The sequence below is a fragment of the Thamnophis sirtalis genome, unplaced genomic scaffold, assembly GCF_051295495.1.
Source record: "Thamnophis sirtalis isolate CommonGarterSnake01/CBP01778 unplaced genomic scaffold, rThaSir2_p1.2 scaffold_10, whole genome shotgun sequence".
NCBI classification, from domain to species: domain Eukaryota; kingdom Metazoa; phylum Chordata; class Lepidosauria; order Squamata; family Natricidae; genus Thamnophis; species Thamnophis sirtalis.
This window is the reverse complement of record NW_028261390.1, coordinates 39,047,828-39,071,617: the sequence shown is the minus strand read 5'-3', so window position 1 is coordinate 39,071,617 and position 23,790 is coordinate 39,047,828. Positions and strand designations below refer to the sequence as shown.

The 23,790-nt window shown below is 39.7% G+C and overlaps 1 protein-coding gene across 2 annotated transcripts in view; it reads right to left on the bottom strand.

Annotated features, from left to right (window-relative positions):
- ANKRD50 (ankyrin repeat domain 50) overlaps positions 1 to 5,393 on the bottom strand; it is a 61,138-nt gene extending 55,745 nt beyond the window's left edge. Inside the window, exons 1-2 of one of the 2 annotated variants that reach the window (XM_014073337.2) lie at positions 5,031 to 5,393; positions 1,945 to 3,110 (exon numbers count right to left, since the gene is read on the bottom strand). In XM_014073337.2, the coding sequence (XP_013928812.2) occupies positions 1,945 to 2,423 (479 nt within the window). In that variant the 5' untranslated portion in view covers positions 2,424 to 3,110; positions 5,031 to 5,393. Of the gene's footprint in view, positions 1 to 1,944; positions 3,111 to 4,099; positions 4,375 to 5,030 lie in introns of those variants that run through there. The other variant, XM_014073344.2, reaches the window with a different exon arrangement.
- Between the last annotated feature and the right edge of the window lie 18,397 nt (positions 5,394 to 23,790).

Genomic DNA, 23,790 nt, shown 5'->3' with positions numbered 1-23,790 from the left:
TGAGCAGACGGAAAAGTACAACCATTAGTGCAATCTATCAAACAGAAATTTTGTAGAGTATTTCACATATACACCTATGATGTTCATCACCACTTGGGGTTGTTCTTTCACCTGGGATTTAACCAATTCCATTTGGAAGACTGCTGCGCAAGCATTCCATATAGATCAGTGTTTCTCAACCTTGGCAGCTTGAAGATGCATGGAATTCTGGGAGTTGACGTCCACCCATCTTCAAGCTGTAACGGTTGAGAAACACTGATGTAGATAAAAGACTGCATATGAGAAATTTCAACAGCACACACCAGGAAAGGCCTGTATTAAGTCATCCAAAATCAATTTTAAAGCAGCAAGTAACTGAGGAAAAGGGGAACTTCCATCAATTTCTATATGAATGGAACTAACTAAAAGTAGAGAAAAATACTATTTATTCCTTATCAACAATGAAAGTATTAGGGTTCTTCTATTTGTTGTTGTTTTGTCTTCTGATTTGGAGGGGAAAATCCTCATTGGGGAGTGCACAATGATTTCTCACATAAGTGAAAGCACTATATGAGGATAAAGGCCTCCATTACTAATATTTTCATTACCATAGAAAATAAGGTTCATGAACCTCCTAAGAGCTTTGGAATATAGATTTCCAATTCCTCACCAGTGAATACACATCAGAGTACTAATGAGATCTATAACATAAAAGATCTGGAGTCATCTCTGATCTAGAACATTAAAGAATTATAAACCATAGCTATCAATGAAGATTTTCTTCTCCTGGTTACATCTAAAATTTCACAAAAGATAAAATGCCACCGTGGCTTATATTCTTTATAGTTCTCCTCTGACCTGGTAAATTATAGTAAGCTTTTAATATTCACTGTTGCTCCGTATCTAATGCATATCAAGATACAGTTTAACAATAAGACTTACACATCAAGTGATTCAATATGTTTCATTGTCAATAATGATTCTGCGTTCACTCACACTGTTGTCATAAAGTATTTGTGCAGGCCTTCAAATCAAGAATGCTATCACTGAACAGTCACTTATATATTTATGAAGCCTAATATATTAAAAATTATTGTTAATGATGCACTTTGTTTAAATACAAGTTCTTTACAGGTACACCATTGTCCAGGTTTTGGCAAATCCAACTCCAATGAAATAGCCCCCAAAATCTACTTCATAAACTATAGTTATTTCACAGACAATATAACAGACCAAGTCTTCAAATATTGTAAAGTTTCAGAGCAGCTTTTATTGAATGATGTGTGCTCAGGATACTACTTTTCCTACAACTTTTGCTGGTTTTTCCATTTCCATGAAAGAAGAATTTCAGGTTTTTAGGTAGAAGCACTTTTACTCAGGTATAAAATGTTCCCATCAGCTTTTCATCCTTTCACACTATAGCTGAAAAAAGGTGTATCAGATTTTTTGGCAGCAATATCAACACTTTGCAATACTTTCCCATTTTGAATAAACTACAAATTATACTTGAACATAAACTATAATTGAAAATGAACTATCAACAAGATAGCACTGGAGCGCATGCTTTGATCAACATGACCTCTGCCAGATTTTTGTTTGGTTTTTCCTCTACTGTAGTTTCCAGAAAGCCACTGTGAAAACTTTGAACAGATATTTATCTTTAAAAGCAAGGGCTTCTATAACCACAGAAGTCATTCTAATCTTTAACTACTTTTAATGTTTCTTCTTCCCTCCCAACTCCCAGAGTTATCAGAAGATGCCAATTTAGAATGTGATTCACACCAATTTCTCAGGATATCATGCCTAATATTTATCTTTCCATGTGAACTTTTTTCCACAGGCCTTATTTGAGCAATTCCTGTAAGCAAAAAATACCACCCACATGAAGAGCAATTTCTCTGGTTTTATGAAAGCACCTTATTTGCTCAAGCAGTATGAAAGAAACATACTCATGTCATTTATTACCTTTTAAGAGCTTCAGCAGGGTTTCTCTCACATTCCCCAGGTTGCAGGAGACTTTGAACAGCTGGATCTCTCACTTTGTCTTCGTAACCCTGAATCAATCCACTCTGACAGATCTGGGCAACTAAGCCTCTAATAAACCTCCCCACACAGAGCGTATCAGAGTCCTGGGCCCTGCAAAAATGGAAAGCTAGTGCTTGGTGATGTAAACCTCTTTGTAAGTTTGCAGGTGAGCTTGGCCATAATAATTCAGTACAAACTGCTGTCTTGCCACTACCAGGACCTCCTACTAACAATACACCCCAGGATGCTCCCTTGGCAGGGACAACACAAGCATTAGACCCAGAATTCAGCACAATGGACGGTTTGTTGGCAGAGCTATTGCTGAAGCTTGTCTTTTCCTGGAGGCAGTGCTGTAGTTTGTGAAAAACCCATTCTCTGCAATAAAACTGTTTCCCCTGCAGCAAGCTGGTCTGAGCCATTTTACAGTCCAAATCAAGAGCACATCTTAGGTTTCACTGAAGACAACAGATTCTTAAATCCAAGCCAAAGTGCTCGTTGCATGAAACTATGCCACAGGACAGACTGCAATCCACAAATCTATTCATGCCTTCACATAAGTCAGTGGCATCTTTGGGCAAGAAGCATCTTTCAATCCAAATATGACTGATATTGTTTTGCTGGAAATCCTTTTTAGAGGTATAGCTATGTTTGTAGCAAAGCTCAATGATGCATCGTTTAAAAGGTTGCACAATGCCATGACTACAGTTGCACTTTACAATGCTGCATGCTATTGTGAGTCAATGCATCTAAAGTAGAGATAACATGCAAGAATTCCCACATTTCTTCTCTAAATTCCAGTCATTTCCAAATGTATGTGGCTTTTAGATTCCCCAGATTAGCGCCTTCTAAAAGCAGATCATTTTTTCCTTCAGCAAATGCAGCATATATTGCAAACAAATGGATATGCCTCATTTAATATGTAGATTTCCAAAGTTCATACAAGCTCTGTAGTCCAAACCCGTCCTTAAATCATGCTGCTTCATGGACCAAGTAGAGTAGAAATAGAAGAACTTTTCTTCCCAGGGCTTTCTTTGTCATCCCGTGTTCCAGTAAACCTCTGCTAGTTTCCAATTGCAACCGTCAAACCACAGGATTTCTGTCCTGGCCTGAGAATAAAAGTACCAAACATTTGTCAGCTTATACATAACAGTAAACTTCATTTTGCATAATAGAGCCACTCATCTGTATAATGTACAAACAGGAAGAGCCCCCAAATCTATTCTCTGCATTCAAGCTAGCAAGTCAGAGATGCTGGAATGAACGATTCATAATATATATTACCCTATGGTAATATAGCCAATAAATTTTACAAAGAAAGAAGTAAACATGCAGTATTTCCCCATCTCTCCCAAACAAGAAGCATTAAAGCTTTGCAGATACCACCTAGAATTACATTCCTGTCTTCTATGCCCAAGGCAAGTGACCTTGAAACCATGCAAAGCCCCATCTCATTCTGAAAACAGACTTCCAGTTCCTCGCCCCTGAGATTTTGCCATCTGCACCTCCCTCCGTACCTGCTTCCCCTTTCATACCTGGGGACTTCCCTTACAGTTTTTCTTAGCCTTCTTTGTTCATAGCCTGGAAGCCTTAAGGAAACGCCGGCGCTTTCCAAAGCCACGTTTGAACTTACTGTCCGGCTCCCCCTCCCGCTCCCTTCGCATTGTCGCTCTGCAGCGTGCCGTTTCTGTCATCTGCTCGGCTGCTTCCCTTACAGCAACGCTTTCTTTTCATCCGTCCCCAGGCTTTTGTCTCCCAAAGCCTCACACACGGCCAGCTTCGCGTTTCAGCTGATATAAAACTGGCAGGACGCAACAAGCCCCTTTTTCACCCCGCTCTATTCTCTATCTCTCTCCCCTCCTGCTTCTATCTAGAGGCGTTCAAGGCGTTTTGGCCAAGGGAGAAGAAATAGGGCGCAAGGCGGAGGAGGCCGAGGGAAAAAGTGGACTCAGCCGAACGACCGAAAGGGCGGCCCGTCTGCTTCTCGGATCCACCGCTCGACAGACACACGCCCTGTCCCCATCCCCCCCCCCCACGCCTGCCTCCTCCTCCTCCTCCAGCGCCAGCACAACGGAGACCTTACAGAGGGGACACGCACACAGGGCTCGGCAGCAGAGAGAGAGAGAGAGAGAGCGAGCTGGACGGGCGATCGCTGTGTTCCGCCTAGCTCCGATTGATCCCCTTGGCTTTCGATCTTCGGCTCTTGAGGCAGGGGAGGGAGGCGGAAGGGGGAGCCAACAGAGCCCGGTTTCTTCGTTGCTCTACCCCCCCTCCCCAACTTGGATAACACGCTCTCCCTTCTTGCTAGTTCGCCAGATTCCGATTGCAAACACGCCCCACGACTGACTCCTTTCCGGGTCCCGATGCTTGTTTTCACTCTCCTCCCTTCCCCTTTCTCCGTTTTAAACACCGGGGCTAAACCGAGAGGACCCCGGCGATCCAACCGAGGAAGCTACGCCCACGTCGTTCAGATTCGCCCGGCCAGCGAAGCGACCGAGGCTGCGGGGGACAAACGAGTGGAACCTGCAACAAGACAAAGCCGGGAAGAGCTCGGGCGCCTGCAGAGTTCCGCGCAGAAGCCCAGCCAAAGGTTACCGGATGCAAGAAAGCGCGGACGCTCTTGCGAGGGTCTCTGGCGTCGAGGCAGGAGAAAATGACAGGAAGGGCCCCTCGGAGAGTTTTCGAAAAGCCTAAGTAGCAAAAAAAAAAAAAAAAGCCCCACTCGGGGCGAGACGACTCAAGAACGGAAAATCTCCAGCGCCCCTTCAGTCCTGTCCCTTCCCGACGCTGCCTTTGCACCGAGATAAAAAAGGCTGTTTGGTGAGCAAGGGCACAAAACGGGCTCTTTGCAGAACCCGAAGGCGCCGCGCTCTCTTCCGCCCTCTCCGGGATCCCGGCCGCAAGAGTGGAGCAGGCTGCTTGCTGGCTCGGCGGCTGAATGCGGCCCCTTCCCTCCACACCCAGCCTGACCAAGGGAGGTTGGCAAAGGAGCTTTTTTATTCAGGTAGCGGCGCCCGCTGTTCAATTACCTCCCTCGCTTCCTCTTCTTTGGACGAGGCGGCACTAGCAGCAGTAGCTGCTTGGTCTTCCCTTCCCCTCAAGCCGCTCCCCCAAGGCGGGCGAAGGCTGAGACAAGGCGTGGCCGCCGCTCTTTCCCCCGCCGCAAGCCTAGCGATCACACGCAGCGCCGGCCCTTCTGAGCCCCAACAGCTCCGACGCCAGGCACCCTCCGCCCCTTTTCTCTTCCGTCCCTCGTTTAACCTGCCTCATTCCCCCGCCTCCTGCTCGGCTCTCAAGCCACGCCTTCCGCTCTTGGCCACGCCTCTTTCGTTCCGGGTGGAAGCCGTTTTGTGTTTGGGCGGGGAAGGGGCGTGGTTTAGCCTCAGAGATGCTACTTCACATCACCTGGGAAAGGGTGGGAAGGCCCACTACCGGCTGAGTAACCCGCCTGGCTGGCATATTGCCTTTGCTTGCTTGCGTTCTCTAGGCCCCCTTTCAATTCCCTTTGCCATTTTTACTTCTTTGTGCATTTATAGCAGGACTTTTTTTTTAACTACCTGACTTGCTCTGAAGTAAAAAGCAGCAAAACAATCTGCCTCATAACATAGAGATTGGTCCTTATACTGGAACATTTTTTAATTTTTTTAAAATCTCAGAGGGAGAGGATATGGGGAAAAGTAAGATTCAGGCTTACAATCTCTAAATTAATTTTCCTAGAAGCTTTTTTTGACATAGCAATAAAGTTTTGTTCTTGATACCAAAATGATAGTGGTTAAGGGACCACACTGAAAACCTGGAAACTGGGACTTTGAGACTCACCTTAGGCATGAAAGCCATCGTCTATCAATTTCAGACAGCCAAACCACCTTCTTGTTATGGAGAAAATAGGAAGAGGAATAGGTATTGTGTGCATTCCCTTCCTTGAGGCATTTATAAACATAATGGTAAGATATCAATAAATTTCCAACCACAACTTCTGTTGTTAAATGAAACACATCTGAGTTTATGGCTTTTCTGCCACAGTTGTTAAGCGAATCACAGTAGTTGTTAAATAATAAATTTATTTTGGACTTCTTGGGATGAAAGGAGATTTGCAAATATTTTACAACTTCCTTGCATTTTTAATATATTTTATACAAAGCAGCCACAGGGAATGGGAACAGGTCAAAGTTTACAAAAGACATTTTACTAAATTAAAGAAAATCTGAACTACACAACACTTTTTGCTGAGAGAGATAAGTACAAATCTGTTGTTATTGTTAAACCAAATTCAGAATTGTTTCTCAAACAATTAACAATTCTGTGGATCTACATATCCTTGCATAACAAATCTATAATTCCTAAATTTTATGTATTAGAAAGGAAGCAAATACGCAAACCTGTGTATGTTTATAAGTGCCATAGTTCCTTGTTTTGTATCATTTGTGTCATCTGTTGAATGTACAGTATGTATGATTTGATTTGCTCTGTTATCCTCAGTGAAACTTCAAATAACAGAGATAAGATATAAAATGAAAAATGCCTTCTTTGATCATTATAACCAGATTAGATTGAAAAAGTATATTGGAAGTAATCTAGTATAAGCCCTCATTCCAAATGTTAAAGGCACATGGAGTAGGGAATTTCCCCAATTTTGTATATGGTAAGTGGATGAATCATTACATTTTTATTAGGTAATAAAATTAGGTAAAAGTATTTGGGGAGAATGCCAAAGTCAACAGTGGCCTTAACAATGAAGTGGTAGCTTCAGGTTGAAGATTTTATAGCACTGTCTGAGAACATATGAAATTTAAACAGTGAACTGTGCCCAAAGTCATTAGTTGCTACGCATGTCCAAATGCGTTAGCTTATACAGATAGTCCTCAACCTACAACAGTTCATTTAGTGACTGTTTAAAGTTACAACAGCACTGGAAAAAGTGAATTATGACAATTTTTGACATTGAAGCATCCCCATGGTCACGTGATTTACATTCGGATACTTGACAACTGGTTCTTATTTATGACGGTTGCAATGTCCCAGGATCGTATGATGACTTTCTGACAAGCAAAGTCAATTGGAAAGCCAGATTCCTTTAACAATGGTGTCACTAATTTAACAACTGCAGTGATTCACTGAGCAAATGTGGCAAAAAAGTCATAAAATGGGGCAAAAGTCACTTAACAAATTTCTCACTTAGCAAATAAATGTTGGGTTCAATTGTAGTCGTAAGTCAAGGACTACCTGTATTGGCAAGTGAATATTACTCAGGTAATAGCAGCCCTCTTAGTGGATGATATAATCAAGTTATACTTAAAAGAGAACAGTCAGGATTATTATGTATTCTTTGCACAACAACTGCTTTGTCAGTTACCATGCTATTTTCAAATTTGCCCTTTGGGAAGTGAGTAAATTCTTACTCAGCCATAGCAGGCATTCCTGGGAATTAAAATTTGCCTTTCCTTTCAATTTATAACTAAAGATGTTAAGGTGTTCAGAGAAAAAGAAGCTGTAAATTTTGGTTTATGAAAAAAATATACTTGATCTTATCCTGTTTTTCCCTCCAACCTGGAAATGTATAAATTGCTACATTGATTGTAGTCATGAACATGCTATTAGAGAGAAGGATAAGTCCAGAACTAGCTTAAAATTGGGTATGTTAAAAATTCAGAATAACATCCAAGATATTCTTTTTCAAGATGATGAAGCAACATAAAATAGTTTTTATAGAGATTATTTTTAGAAATTACCTCAGTTACCGTAAGGCTTACAATAAAAAAATATCACATCAGGGTGGGGTTCCACATCAGTAATAAAACTTGAAAAGCAAGAAAGACTTCAGTGAACAACTATTTTGAAAAAGAATTCTAATCATACTATGATACCTTCTGATATTACATCATGCTGAAATCTATCTCTTCACTACAAAGCTCTTGTGCCTGTTTGATACTTTCAGTTGGGTAAAACGCTGGATCTTAGGGCAAAACTTTGTCAGCAAGGATACAAGTGAGGCTTACTATGTGGCATCATTCTAATAAATTAAAATGCTAATAAATATTATCACAATACCAAAAAATCTTGATTGTTGAGTAGGCTGAATTAATGATTGTAGAACATTTCAGGAAAACATGCATGTAGCTTCCCACTACAATCCTAAACACTGCAATCCTAAATCCATTTATCAAGCAGTAAGTTTCATTAAATATATCAGGATATATTTCCAAGTGAATTTGGTTAGGAACACATTTAATTTTGTTTGATTTTTTCTTCTTCGAACAGAACTTTTTTATTTTTCTTTAAAAAAAACACAAATATGTCATCATTTGTCAATCATTAAGACATTGAAGTACAATTTTTTTTGTTGTGTGTACCCCTCCCTCCACCCCCCCCTCCTCCTTCCCCCCCCGACTTCCCAGAACCCGTACACGGTATGGATTTTTAACTAACACAGTCTAAAATCTATTGAGAAAAAAGAAATAAAGAAATTAATGACATTCTAGATTGACCTTAGCTTCTTCTTACTGAACTGACTTTTAACAGTTTAAATCATTTCTGATCTTAAGCATAGGCTAACTGGAATTTCTTAGTCCCGTATTTATTTTGTATATAGTCAATCCATTTTTTCCAGTCTCGTTTATATCTCTCATTTGAATGATCTTTGAGATATGCCGATATTTTAGCCATTTCAGCTAAGTTTGTTACTTTCAATGTCCATTCTTGGATTGTAGGCAAGTCTTCCTTCTTCCAATATTGCGCCACCAACAGTCTTGCTGCAGTTATCAGGTGCAGAATCAAATTGGTCTCTACCACTGTAAAGTCAGTACATATACCTAGTAAAAATAACTGAGGACTAAACTTTATCCTTCTTTTAAAAACATTTTGCATGACCCACCATATTTTTATCCAAAATGCCTTAACCTTTTGGCAGGTCCACCATATATGATAGTATGTAGCATCGAGAGAACCACACCTCCAACATTTAGGCTGTACATTCGGATACATAGAAGCCAACTTTTTAGGATCTAAATGCCATCTATAGAACATCTTGTAAAAATTTTCTCTCAGATTTTGAGCTTGTGTAAATTTCACATTTCTTACCCAGATTCTTTCCCATGTATCCAACATTATTGGTTCCTCAATATTTTGAGCCCATTTTATCATACAATCTTTAACTAATTCTGTTTCCGAATCCATCTGTATTAATACATTATATATCCTCTTTATATGCATTAAGCTTTGATCTCTTATTTGTTTAAACAGATTATCCTCAACTTGAATAAAACCAATTTTTTGATCTATTTTCCACCTAGCCTGTAATTGCCCATACTGGAACCATGTTTGAACTACCTTCTCCTCTTTTAATACCTCTAAAGATTTTAATTGTAATACCCCCCTTTCCGAGGTAAGAAGCTGTCTGTAGGTAATTCTGTCATGTTTTTGTGCTGTATTCATATTTTCAATTGCGTGTCTAGGAATTGCCCACATGGGTATCTTGTCATTTAATTTATATTGGTATTTCTTCCAGACCCGCAATAAAGCATTTCTTAAAATATGACTTTTAAAGTTCTTATCCAATTTTTTGTTGAATAACAGGTAAGCATGCCAACCAAATACCAGATCGTGTCCCTCAATGTTCAATATTCTATCATTGGTTAAGTGAATCCAATCACTAATTACAGATAATGCCACTGCATCATAATATAGTTTTAAATTAGGTAGTTTCAATCCTCCTCTCTCACGTACATCTTGCATTATTTTCATCTTTACCCTCGGCTTCTTTCCTGCCCACACAAATTTGTTGATACCCTTCTGCCATTCTAAAAGGTTCGCATCTTTTTTAAGTATAGGTAACATTTGGAAGAGAAATAAAAATTTTGGTAAAATGTTCATTTTCACTGCCGCTATCCTACCCAGCAAAGATAAGTGCAATTTCTCCCATTTTTTCATCTCTGTCTGTATGCTATGCCAAAGTGGTTCATAATTATGCTTATATAATTTCCCATTTGAAGTTAAAATGTTAACTCCAAGATATTTGACTTTTTTAACTACCTCACATCCTAGCATCACTCCTAATTCTTCCTTTTGTTTAATATTCATATTTATAGCTAATGTTTTGGTTTTTCCTAAGTTTATTTTAAAGCCCGACACTTGACCATATTGATTAATCATATTCATTAAAACCATACTGGATTCCTGCGGTTGTTCCAATATTATGACCAAATCATCCGCAAAAGCGCGGACTCTATATTCTTGCTGCCTAATCTTGATCCCTTTTAAACCATCCAAGCCCCGTATTTTATTCAACAATACTTCCAAAGTTATAATAAACAATAATGGGGACAAAGGACAGCCCTGTCTTGTACCTTTTCCAATTTGAAAAGAGTCTGTTAGACTTCCATTGACTATGATTTGTGCTGTTTGCTGTTGGTATATTGCTTTAATTGACTGTAAAAAATTATCTCCTATCTGCATTTTTTGCAGTATCTTCAACAGAAATTGCCAGTTAACTCGATCAAAGGCCTTCTCAGCATCCAAAAATATAAACGCAGCAGGGATCTGGTTGTTCTTTCCCAAATATTCTAATGCATTAATAATTAATCTAACATTACTTTTCATCTGTCTCCCTTGTATAAAACCTGTTTGGTCCGTATGTATCAATTGTTGAGTGACCAACATTAACCTATTTGCTAATATTTTAGTAAAAATTTTATAATCTACATTCAGTAATGAAATAGGTCTATAATTTTTGGGTTGAGTAGTATCTTGATCTTCTTTGGGTATCAAAGATATAAACGCTGTCTTCCAAGATGGAGGGACTTTACCTTCCGTTTGAATCATATTAAATAATTCTCTAAGAGGTTCTACCATTTCTAACTGTAAGTTTTTATAGTAAACCGCTGTCAAGCCATCTGTACCTGGTGCTTTCCCTGACTTTAATTGCTTAATTACCTGCAGGATTTCCCCCGAGGTTATTGGTTGATTCAATTTTTGCCTGTGTTCTTCTCTAACTGAAGGTATTTTCTCTTTGTCTAAATATTTGTCTATGTCTAAACCATTAATTTTATCCCCTTTATACAGTTCTGTAAAAAATTCCCAGAAAGCCTTTTGAATCTCTTCCTGTTGAAACACCTCCTTCCCTCTGTAAATCAGTTTAGATATATTTCGAGTTTTCCTTTTTTTCCTAATCTGATAAGCTAACCATCTGCCAGGTTTGTTTGCATTACAAAAAGTATTGTGTTTTGCATATAATAGATTAGTAGCCACCTGGTCAGAGATCAACATGTCAAATTGAGATTTTAATATGTTAATAGCTTCCTTAACCTTTGTATCGTCTGGGTTCATTGTTAACTCCAGCTCTTTTCTCTTAATTTCCTCTTCCAGTTCTGTTCGTTTTAACCCTTGCTTATTTCTATGTGTTTTATTTATATTCATCAAAACTCCTCTCATATACGCTTTGCTTGCGTCCCATAGAAATTCCATAGATGTACCCTTATTCATATTCAAAACAAAATATTCCGATAGTAATTTTTTACAATCATTAATATACTTTTCATATCTAAATAAGTTTTCATTCAATCTCCAAAGCCCTACATGGCAGTGGATCTGGATACTTGAGAGACCGCCTTCTGCCAATTACCTCCCTACGACCTATAAGATCTCATAGGTTAGGCCTCCTCCGTACTCCATCGGCCAGCCAGTGTCGGCTGGCAACTACAAGGAGGAGGGCCTTCTCAGCAGCGGCCCCGACCCTTTGGAACGAGCTCCCCGTAGAGATTCGTACCCTCTCCACCGTCCAGGCCTTCCGCATAGCCTTGAAGAACTGGCTCGCCCGTCAGGCCTGGGGATAAGGACCATTACCCCGCCCGAATGTTGTATGCATGTTGCTTATTATTTTATTATGTGTTGTCGTCTTAGTGCTGTATTTCCCCTTCCCTGGTTTCTGTGAGCCGCCCTGAGTCCCCTCAGGGAAAAGGGCGGCCTACAAATAAAATCAATTCTAATTCTAATTCTAATTCTTGCCTGCACTACCCTTCCCAACTCCATCCAAACTGGGTTATGGTCCGAAAGGATCCTAGCTGCAATCTTTGTTTTCTTGACCCTAGAAAGCAAATCATTAGTGGTTAGAATAAAATCAATCCTTGAGAGGGATTGATGCCTGTCCGAGAAGAAAGTGAAGTCACATTCCTCTGCATTTCTTTCTCGCCAAATATCTCTCAATTCAAAATCATCCATAATGTCAAAGAAAGATTTGGGTAACTTTGCTCGCATCTTGGTATTTAGGCGGGATTTCTAAGATTTCTATAGAAATCTTCATGCTAAATTAGTACAGTGGGACTATAGTTCCTGTATACTATTGGGTGACTGGAATGGAGTGATAGACACTAAGAGAGATAAGAGGATTTTTTCTTAAATATGTAATATCTTAAATATTAATAAAAGTATTACAGTTTGAATTTTTTGGGATCAAAAGGAATACATGAAAGTTTATGCCAAGATAAACTGTTTTAGTTCTTAAAATGAATAAAAAGTTCTTATTTGCTTTTACTTCAACAGATTAATATAGTTATCAAATGTGTTAATTAAAATAATAATAATTTGTTATTTCAAATAATAACTAATATTGTTGATTATTATTATTATCATTATTATTTTAATAATAATAAGGCAAGGTCATAGAAGATGATGGAATAGAACTTGAGAATGAAGAAATGATAAAGGCAGTAAAACCAGAAGAAGGCTACAAGTACTTGGGGATTTTACTTTTAAAACATATTTTTTATTTCCATTTTCATAACATACAATCACATGTATACTATACATAGCCAGTATCATATAGTAATAAATAATGATTACAACAGTTCCTCTTGTCATCAACGCCCCCCCCCAAAATAAAAACCCATTATTAGCTCTTCTGCTCTCCATACACCTCTTTCTTCTACCTCTCTCCTACTTCTATCTTCCCTCCATTATCCTTTCCTACTCTACTTCCCCTTCCCTTCTCCTCTCTCTACATTCCACTCCTCCTTATCCTCATCCTCCTCATCTTCCCCCCTTACCCTCTCTCCTATCCCTCTCTTCCCATCTTTCTCTCTACATTCCACTCCTCCTTATCCTCCTCATCTTCCCCCCCCCCTTACCCTCTCCTCTCCCTCTCTTCCCATCTCCCTTCTGTTTCCCACTCTTCCTCTCATTGGTGTATTTCAGCTTCTGAGCAAACTCCAATCTATGTTGATAGTATTTATACTTCCATAACAATATACTTAACATATTGTAGTTTTAAAGAAAAAATAAGAGAAAACAGTATACATGTGCAATCATATTACATTAAAATCTAACACCACTCATCAAACCTCCCTCCCTCCTACCCTCCCCCCCAACCCCCCCCCAGCCTTCCCTCCCCCGACTTCCCAGAACCCATACATGGTGTAAATCTTTAACAAAAACAGTCTAAAATATATTGGAAAAAAGAGTAAAAAAATTGATAACTTCTTTACATCGAGCTTAGCTCCTCCTTGCTAAACTAACTTTAAACAATTTATATCAGTCCTGGTGTTAATCATAAGTTATCTGGAATTTCTTAGTCCCGTATTTATTTTGAATATAATCAATCCATTTTTCCCCATCTCGTTTATTCATATTTATTTTGTATATAATCAATCCATTTTACCCAGTCTCATTTATATCTCTCGTTTAATTGGTGCTTAAGATATGCAGGTATTTTAGCCATCTCGGCTAAATTTGTGACTTTCAGTGTCCCTTCTTGAATTATAGGCAAGTCTTCCTTCTTCCAGTATTGCGCCACCGACAATCTAACTAAAGTTATTAAGTGCAAAATCAAATTAATCTCTACAGCTGTACATTCAGTCCATAGTTGTACCCTTATTCATATTAAAAACAAAGTATTCTGCTAACAATTTTTACATTCATTAGTATATTTCTCATGTCTAAATAAATTTTCATTCAATCTCCCAACCCCTTCTTGATTGCGTCACCCCTCCCAACTCCATCCACACTGGGTTATGAACTGATGAAACTCTGGCACATATCTTTATCTTCTTCACCCTAGAAAACAAATCATTGGTAATTAGTTGATTGTTGTTTTTTTAATTGTTGATCCATTCGTCTGGTAATCACAGGGTTTTGACTTTGTTCCTTGGCGCCTTGTACTTCTGAGGGAGAGAGATGATCCATCCTTGTTGATAGTTGTGTAGTTTGCTGTCTATCTTGTCCTTCTTGTTCTCTTTCTCTAGGTCCAGGTGGGGCAGGATGTCCGGCCTTCAAGATATTATGGTAAAAGTCTCAAACTTCCCCTACTGATTTAAGACGGTATCTTTGCCCCTCAAAGATGAATTATAGTCCAACTGGTGCCTCCCATCTGAACTGTAGCTGACGATTTTTAAGCTCTTCAACTAAAAAAAACATAGTCTTTCCTGGATCTTAGCATTTGAGGTGGTATCTCTTTCAGAACAATCACTTCCTGACCCCCAATTTGAAGCTTAGTTTTATAGGACTCTTGCAATATCATATTCCTCATGTCTCTTGTAGTAAAATAAATCACAATGTCCCTTGGGAGCTGCTTCTGTTTCGCCAGCCAGAAGTTAGCACGATAAACCTTATCAATTTGCCAATCATAATTTCCCCCTGGCCTTCCCAACAGATTACCAAATCCTTCTGAGAGAATCTGTTTCAAATTCTCCTGACTGTTTTCACGCAAACCTCTTATTCTTAAAGCAAACTCCATTTGTCTATATTGTAGCATAATAATTTCTTTTTCAGCATTTCCAACTTTTTGTTGCACCACGTCTATTTTTGATACCATATTAGTCTTGGCATCATTAAGATCTTCTAATCTGTCTTCAATTTCCGAGACATATTCTGTTAACAAATTAACAACCCCCAGCATATCATCCCTGATCTTCTGAACCCGAGTCTCAAGTTTATCAGACAGATCTTTATGCGCAACCAATATCTCCTCCTTAAGTTTTATTTCCATCGTAGCTGCAAAATTTTTAAATGCCTCGGCCAGCTCCTTCTAAAAAAATTCTTTAGTCAGTAGCTCGCCTGTGGGGGGAGGAAGTGAAGACTGTGGTTTCGTGCCAGGGACAAACGAACTTTTGAGGCCAGGGGGATGGGTGGGTTTGCTTAAAAGCCATTCCAAGTCTTAATCTTCTTCAACCAATTAATAAGTCTGTGCTAGTCAGTTGTGCAGCTGTTACTGATTAATTTAGTATTAAATCACTCCTTCCCTTTGAGGTTTTAAACTCCGTAGAAATTCAAAACTCAAGCAGTGTTATGAAGCTGCTTGGCGCCATTTTGAGTATCTCTTTAGAAAGCAAGATATCAGAAGGAATTCTTGTAAAAACAAAAACTGAAGCTAAGAATTGATACAAACAATTAAAAATTCACATGTACGTGGTCCGCTCGTCTTGGAATCAATAAATCAAGTTTTGTTCTGAGGATTTGAGTCTTGCTTTGTGCAGCTAATGCAGCAGGAATTTCTGGCACGGAGGCAATTCTGCCATCAACTGGCCTCCCCCACCTCCCAGAAACAATCTGCGAGAATTGGTTCGGCACGATGCCCGGCAGAAAGCTCACCTTATCTTCTGGCCCGAAGAAAAAGGTAAACAAGCTGTCAGATGGCTGATGGATGGCTCATCTGACAGTTAAACGTGTCCAAGATTCTGGAGCCGAAACGACCAGCTCCCGTCAGCAAGCAATCTCAAACCGGAAACCTAGTACTTCGGGATTTTAGAGAGCTCTGACTTAATGCATAATAAAGTGAAGGAATTAACTTCAGCCAAGTACATTTGACGAATTTGCAAAATATTAAAGTCCAAATTGAGCGGAGGAAACATCATAAAAGTCATAAATACCTGGGCTATACCTGTGATGCAATACTCTGCAGGAATAATTGACTGGACCCAGATGGAATTGGACAATTTGGACAGAAAAACAAGGAAGCTTATGACAATGAATCATGCTTTGCACCCTAAAAGTGATGTTGACCAATTATATCTACCAAGAGCAGAGTGTGGTCGAGGACTCCTACAAGTAAAACAGACTGGAAGAAGAAAAACACAGCTTGAATGATTACATCCAAAAAAGTGAAGAACCAATGATTAAGGAAGTAAATAAAGGAGGTCTTTTAAAGACAACTAAGTCAAAAGCTGAATATAAGAAAAAGTAATTGAGAAGCGAGCTGAAAATTGGAAAAACAAAGCTATGCATAGCCAATACTTGAAAAGTATTGAGGGCAAAGCTGACCAACAGCTAACTTGGAAGTGGTTAAGATCAGGAGCACTGAAAAATGAAACAGAAGGCTTTATTTTGGCAGCTCAAGAACAAGCCTTAGCCACAAACTACATGAAGGCAAAAATTCAACCACCAACAGCAAATGCCACCTCTGTAATGAGAAAGACGAGACAGTGCAGCAAAATTTCACTAACTGACTACCTATAACGCCATGATCGCATTGCTAAAATCATTCACTGGAAATTGTGCCAAACGTTTGGATTTGAGTACAGCAAAAACCACTGGGAACATCAGGTTGAGAAGGTTTTAGAGAATGAGAAAGTCAAGATCTTGTGGGACTTCAGAATCCAGACTGACAGGCACTTGGCCCACAACACACCTGACATAATAATAGTTGAGAAGAAAAAAGTATGGCTCATTGACATTGCAATACCTGGAGATGCACGAATTGAAGATAAACAGCAAGAAAAAATCACAAAGTACCATGACTTGCAAATTGAAGTTGAGCGACTGTGGAAAAAGAAATCATGTGTTGTCCCAATTATAATTGGAGCCCTTGGAGCAATACCCAAAGGGCTACCTCGCTATTTGGAAATTTTAAATTTATCAGACTTGAACATTCTGATTCTACAAAACACCACCCTACTTGGAACAGCTTATACCCTTCGACATTACCTTTACAGTTGCTAGGTCCTTGGTTAGGACTCGAGCTGTTGAGCTACCAACCAGTCCCAAAGGCTGTGAATCTCACCAAAGATTAACCATGCAATAAATATTCAATAAGCAATATTAACTATCAATAAGCATCATTATCAATAATGCTCAATCTTTGTATCCAGACAATCAGAAAGACAAAAAAAGTCTGATTAGCAGACATAGTAATACCTGGATTTGGATTTGGATTTGGATTTACTTTATTTGTAATAGTAATACCTAGTAATACCTGGAGACAGCAGAAGAGAAGAGAAGAGAAGAGAAAGAACTAGGGAAGGTAACAAAATACAAAGATCAACAAACAGATGTAAAATGACTATAAGAACAGAAAGCAAAGTTAGTAGCAATACATGCTTTTGGGTCGGTGGTGGGTTCTGGATCCTGTTGCAACCGGTACGATGCAACGGGGCCAGGCATCCACCACATGAATGCATACAGCACATGCGCAGATGCCTGTGATCCTCCGCGACACCTCCACGACGCTCCAGCTGCTCGGCGGAGCATTGCGCAGGCACCATACACTCCGTGCGTGGAAGCTCTGAAAACCTCAAATACCAGTAAGGAGTGTGGGCGGGCGAGTGGGCCCTCCAGAACACCATATCAGAACGCTACCCGGTGCTCCCCACAGGCACTGGTAAGCCCGTACAGGGGTGTACTGGTCGTAACCCACCATTGTTTTGGGTGCAATCCCAAAATATCTGGATCACTATTTGAACACAACAAGCATTGACAAAATCACCATCAGTCAATTGCAAAAGGCAGCTTTATTAAGAACAGCATTTGAATTACAGTTAACACCATGAAACTACATTGTGCTATCCCAAGTCATTACGAAGGACTTAATAGGTTGATAATAATGCCAAATCCAATCTAAACATCTGGATGACTATGTGACAAACCATGATAATGTGTCAATTTTTGTCACACATCCAAATGTAAATTACATGATCTTGGGAGTGCTGCAATGGTTGTAAGTGTGAAAAATGATCGTGTCACTTTTTTCAGTTCCATTGTAACTTTGGTCACTAAAGGAAGTCAAGGATTACCATTATTGTGGATCTATTTTAAATTAATGCAGTAGCATCATGAATTCTTGTACTCTCCATTTTCAACTGTGTTGCCCTAGATTTAAATGAATTAAATAATAAATAAAGGCACTTGAGATACTAACATATTTCTTTTATTAGGCTTTAAATGCTGAGCTTACACATGCTTCAAATGAACACTCACTTGAGTTGTCATTGAGGTCTATATTTCTATTTCTTATTTTCTTTTTCAGCTATCAATCTGTGAATTTGGCCAATTGTTAATCCTATTATATCTTCTCTCAGCTGACCATGGGAGCCTTATCTCACTTGTCTTCTTCGCTTCAATGAATTTTAACTCTGGTTATAATGTTGATATCTTAATATATATTTTCTTCTATTTGTGTCATTCAAAACTAGTGTATGTTGAATGAGAAACATAAGATGTGTACAAAAACATCTTCAAAAAATGAATGCATCTCTTGATACATTCCTTGTAACCTTGTTGTGTTTGTGGACATATCTATGCAGTGCTCTTTGAAAACAATATGGAAATCTTATTTTTTTTATTCCAACATCTAGCCTATAGCCTTAGTATTCCTTAGAAGTCTTCCATCTAAATTCACTATTTAATATTAGCTGCTAAGGCCAAACCTAAGCTCTCAAGCCCAGACAAGATCAGACAAGCACTATTATCTGCTGAGACAAGGAGACATGTAAAAGGCAGTGATGCTTTACCACCTACTGTATAGTATAGCAATTGCAAACTCTAATTGCTAGGTTCAATTGATAACAGTGCAGATTGTTGCTTTCTTCAGCTTTGCTAATTTTGTGTCGGCATAGGGATATTGCTCATAGATGAGTCTTGAAAGAATGGCCTTTAAAAATATTGATATCCTGTTGCAGTGTTCCAAGTCCCCCTCTTCCCAAAATAGCTTAGTTTACAGTGGAATATTTGGGTCTCTGGAAAGTTTTATTTCATAAATTAATCCTTTTCTGGCTCTGATCCAATTAGGTGAAGATGCTTTCTTTCTTTTTTATTCTTTATGATCTTTCTCTTTCAGCAGCATCACACTTTCTCATAATATTCAAAGAAAATCCAGCTGCCTCAGATGCATTTTCAAGCAGGTGGCTCTGTCCCTCTGCCAAGCATTAACTCTTCAGGATTCTAATTCCTGCCAATTAGAGTTATAATGCTACAGGATTAAGGATATTTCTACATGGGACTTTAGCACTATTTTGTCACCAGCCCCATGCCCCTGTGCTCATAGTTATTCACAGCAACTGTGAAACAAGTTGTAAAACTGCTGTTTAGGAATTAGAATACTGAGGGATACACAGGGATTTGCACCACTTCAGTATTGACACTACATGCCTCGGCTCACATGGTGGTGTCTTCCTTGGGAGTCAAACTGATTTCTTATGGCCCAGCTACAAGCCAACCAGTGGTGGGATTCAATTTTTTTACTACTGGTTCTGTGGGTGTGGCTTGGTGGATGTGTCATGGCTTATTGGGTGTGGCTTGTTGGGCATGGCAAGGGAAGGTTACTGCAAAATCCCCATTTCCTCCCCATCAGCTGGGATTCAGGAGGCAGAGAATAGATGGGGCATGGCCAGTCAGAGGTGGTATTTACTGGTTCTCTAACTACTCAAAATGTCCATACTGGTTCTCCAGAACTGGTCAGAACCACCTGAATACCACCTCTGAAACCAACTCAAGCAATTGCATGTGCTGAGTGCAGCTTCACTTGAAACATTTTCCCAGTGGTAAGAACTTTTGGCTAACTTGACTATCCAGCCTAAGCTTGAAGCAAACAGTAGTGGAGAACCGTAATCCTTCTAATCATCTTCACAATTCCAAGTAATAGTAAACCCCTTCCCAAATTTGCCTTGATTTTTTTCTTTCTCATATAAGGAGCAGACCCTAAAATCTGGCCTACCTGGTTGCTCAAGCAAGCTAATGTTCTCCTTCTTAACTCTACCTACATGAAGAGTTTCCTACACTATAACACACCACCACAATTGCAGATATTTGGAAAAATACTTTGCTGCAAAACTGTGGTGCCATGTGATACTCATTTTCAACAAAAATGTGTTGTGACTCAGCAGTTATGCTGAGAGCTTTTTCAGGATACAAAATTCAGTGTGGTGATTCAGCAGTTCTGCTGAGAGCTTTTTCAGGATCAAGATTCATTATGCAGCTGGGGGCGGGTTTGAGGCAAGTTTCGAGATAAAAGGAGGGAGGCTGCCACGCCCCAGTTGCTGGAGTCAACATACGTTCCTTCTTCGTGTGTTCCGTGTCTGGTACAATATTGCTTGCTGATTACTAGTGATTATGCCTGTTACATTTGGATAAATGCTTTGGTGTTTTCATGTAAATCTGATCTGTGAAGACTGCGAAAGAACTGCCGAGTTTGTAAGAGCTTTTGTTTTGGAATTCTTATCGGAGTTTTGTGTTGATGTTATTTTCTGGGCGCGAAGCCAGTTTGAACTGAAAACCGATAAAGAAAAGCCTTCCTTTTAAGTTTTGCCTGCGTTTGTTAACGAGCCGTCAAGGGCGGGGGGGGGGTGGGTCAGAACAGAAATGTAGGTACATAAAGGATGGTATCATTTTCTTATAACACACCTCAGAGTTTTGGGAAGTTGCTCAGGCAAGCACATGTAAACAACACATCAGGGAAGAGTGGCAATTGCTGTTGATTGGATTTATATATGAAACTAGGTTTTTTCCCCCCTTACTCAGAGGTACTATAACTCAGGAGGTAGGAAATTGTTTGCATTTTCTATTGGTCAAGAGCATATTGAATAGCACATTGATTTTGAACCACTAATTATGGTTTCCTTGTCTATGCTCAGCTTTTAAATGTCAGCAAGTGTGGAGATGACCTTATGGCCAACTTTAAAATTATTTGAAAATATTGGAGAGCAGAAAGAAATCTACTGGAATTAATACTTCCTGACAGTGAGAATTATTAATCAGTGTAATGGTTTGTTTCCCACAGTTGTCAGTGTTCCATTGGTGGACATTTTCTTTCTTTTTTCATTTTTTTTCATTTTTATTGAACTTATTTAAACGTTAAAAAACACAAATTTTCTCTCATTACAGCAATTCTGTATTAGTATCAATAATGTCATTCATATTTACATAAGTTCAATTTATATATTCTCTAATATATTCTATTTTATATAGTCACTTAGAATATAGTAATATTTACAGATATATACGGTGTTATTATATTTGTTGTAGATAATACTTAATTCTTATACAATATCTTGCGTCTATCGTCCATCCATTTATACCATCTACTCCATACTTTGTAATACTCCGATTCTTCAATGTCCTTCAGGTCCATGGTCAACCTATCCATCTCTACACACTCAAGTACCTTTTTATTATCATTGTATCTTAAGGGATATTATTCTGCTTCCAATTTTGAGCAAATACTATTCTTGTTGCAGTTAATATATGTAATATAATATATTGGAATTTTTTACACATTTTATCACCTAATGTCAGGGCTGCTTCGCTCAGTAACCAAGAAAGAAACCACTCAACTCCATTTTGCAGAATTAAGAGTACTTTTACTGGTCATCAGTAGATAGTAGCTAGGCAAAGCAAGATCTGAGGCAAAAGCGCACATAATTATAGATATCAATATGTGACCCAATCCCCTCCCCTAGGTAACCCCATCCCATAGTCCAATCCAAACACCCCACAGGTGTCATGTGGGAGACATCTTCAAAAATCATCATCAGGTTGGTATGCCGGACAGTTGGCCTTGGCGGCAACCCCTCTCTCTGCCACATGCGCAGTAGATGGTGAGAACAACTCCCTTATTACAGTCTCTCCTGCACAGAATACTTCCCTCACCCAAATACCATGCCCCCCTCCCCATTTCAATGGCAGCTGAAAAGCAAGCAGCAAAACAGAGGCTGACATCCGGCCCTCCGTCAGGAAAGGAAATCATCCCTGCAGAAAAAGAACAAACACAGAGACAAAATAAAACAGGACAAGGTAAAGGTGGAAATGTCCAATCCAATCCAGATCATGGCTTGTTGGGGTAGGACGAATAGAACTTTCGTAAAAGTTGAGGAGCCCTCATGTGGGACTTATCGACCCATTCAGCATGAGAGGGGGGAAAATGTTTCCAGTATATAAGATACTGAATCCGATTTCTGTTTCCGAGAATCCAAAATCTTAATCTCAAAATGTTGCTCTCCCTCAATGAGAAGAGGGGCAGGTGGTGCAGGTAGAGGAACTCAGAGAGAGGAAGTGTGTTCCGGCTTCAAAAGGTTTACATAAAATACTGGGTAAACACGGTTAAGGTATTTAGGCAGTTCAAGTCGCACCGATACAGGGTTAATAATCTTTACAGTAGGAAACGGGCCGACGTACTTAGGACCCAGTTTCTTAGACTTCTGGGTGGTTTGGAGAAACTTGGTAGACAAAAACACACTATCTCCAACCCTGTATTCTCTTTGCTTAGTTCTCTTCTTGCCAGCCTGTTTCTTGTGTGCTCGATGAGCAGCATCCAATGTCCTGTATGCCAAAGGCCAGATTTTGCGGAGTTGGTGACTCCATTCAAGAGGGACAGGACTTGTGGCTTTTCTCGTGGTACCTCCGGAATAGGTACAAAAACATGGCCAAACACTACTTTAAATGGTGTAAAACCCATGCTGCTGTGCACCGACTTGTTGTAGGCCACTTGAGCATGAGGTAACAACTCAACCCAATTATCTTGCTGATAATTAATGAAACATCAGAGGTACTGTTCCAAAACAGAATTAGTCCTTTCACAAGCTCCGTTAGTTTGCGGATTGTGGGCAGAGCTTAGCCCCTGGGTGGAGCCAATCAACTTCAAAAACTCCTTCCAAAATAGGGAGGTGAATTGGACCCCCCCTATCAGAGATAATGCGGTCTGGCACACCATGCAGGTGATATACATGTGTAATGAACAGTTTAGCCAAGGTTTTAGCCGACGGGACTTTGGAACACAGAATAAAATGAACCTGTTTGGAAAACAAGTCCTTAATGACTCACAGTATTTCCTTGACTCTCTGGTAATTCAACAATGAAATCCATAGATATTTCTTTTCACAGAGCCTCCGGACAGGCCACGCCTTGGAGCAGGCCCTGGGGTTTCCCTGGTGGGCGTTTTGCAGCAGCACATGTGGGGCAACTGGCCACATAAGACTCAAAGTCCTTCTTCAATGACGGCCACCAAAATTGCCTTTTAATAAGATGCAAAGTTTTCACAAATCCAAAATGCCTGCCATGTGTGAATCATGGGCCCGTTGTAGAACCAAAGTTCTAATGGCAGAAGGAACATACAATTTAGCTCCTATCCAAGGTAAACCGTCTTTCATGGTACACTCACTTGAATGCTGTTTAAACCACTCATCGGACTCAAGGCCCTCCTTGAGTTTGGCGACGAGGTCCTTCGTGATCTCAAAATTAGAGCTGCTCTGGCTTCTGGTGACCACCGGAGCAGCGAGATTCTTCACTGGGATGACTGGGTGAACCACGCTAAGCTTTGAGCTGTTGTATTGAGGGAGTCTGGATAGAGCATTTGCCATAAAGTTCTTCCCCCCTTGGATATACTTTAAAGTGAAATCGAACCTGTTGAAGTGTTGTGCCCATCTCATCTGTTTAGGAGAATAATTTCCGAGGGGTCTTTAACGCCTCCAGATTCTTGTGATCAGTCCACACCTCAAAAGGGTGTTTAGCCCCCTCCAGGAAATGTCGCCAGGTCATCAAAGCCCACCTGACTGCAAAAGCCTCCTTTTCCCCTATAGCCCATCGCCATTCTGTCTCAGT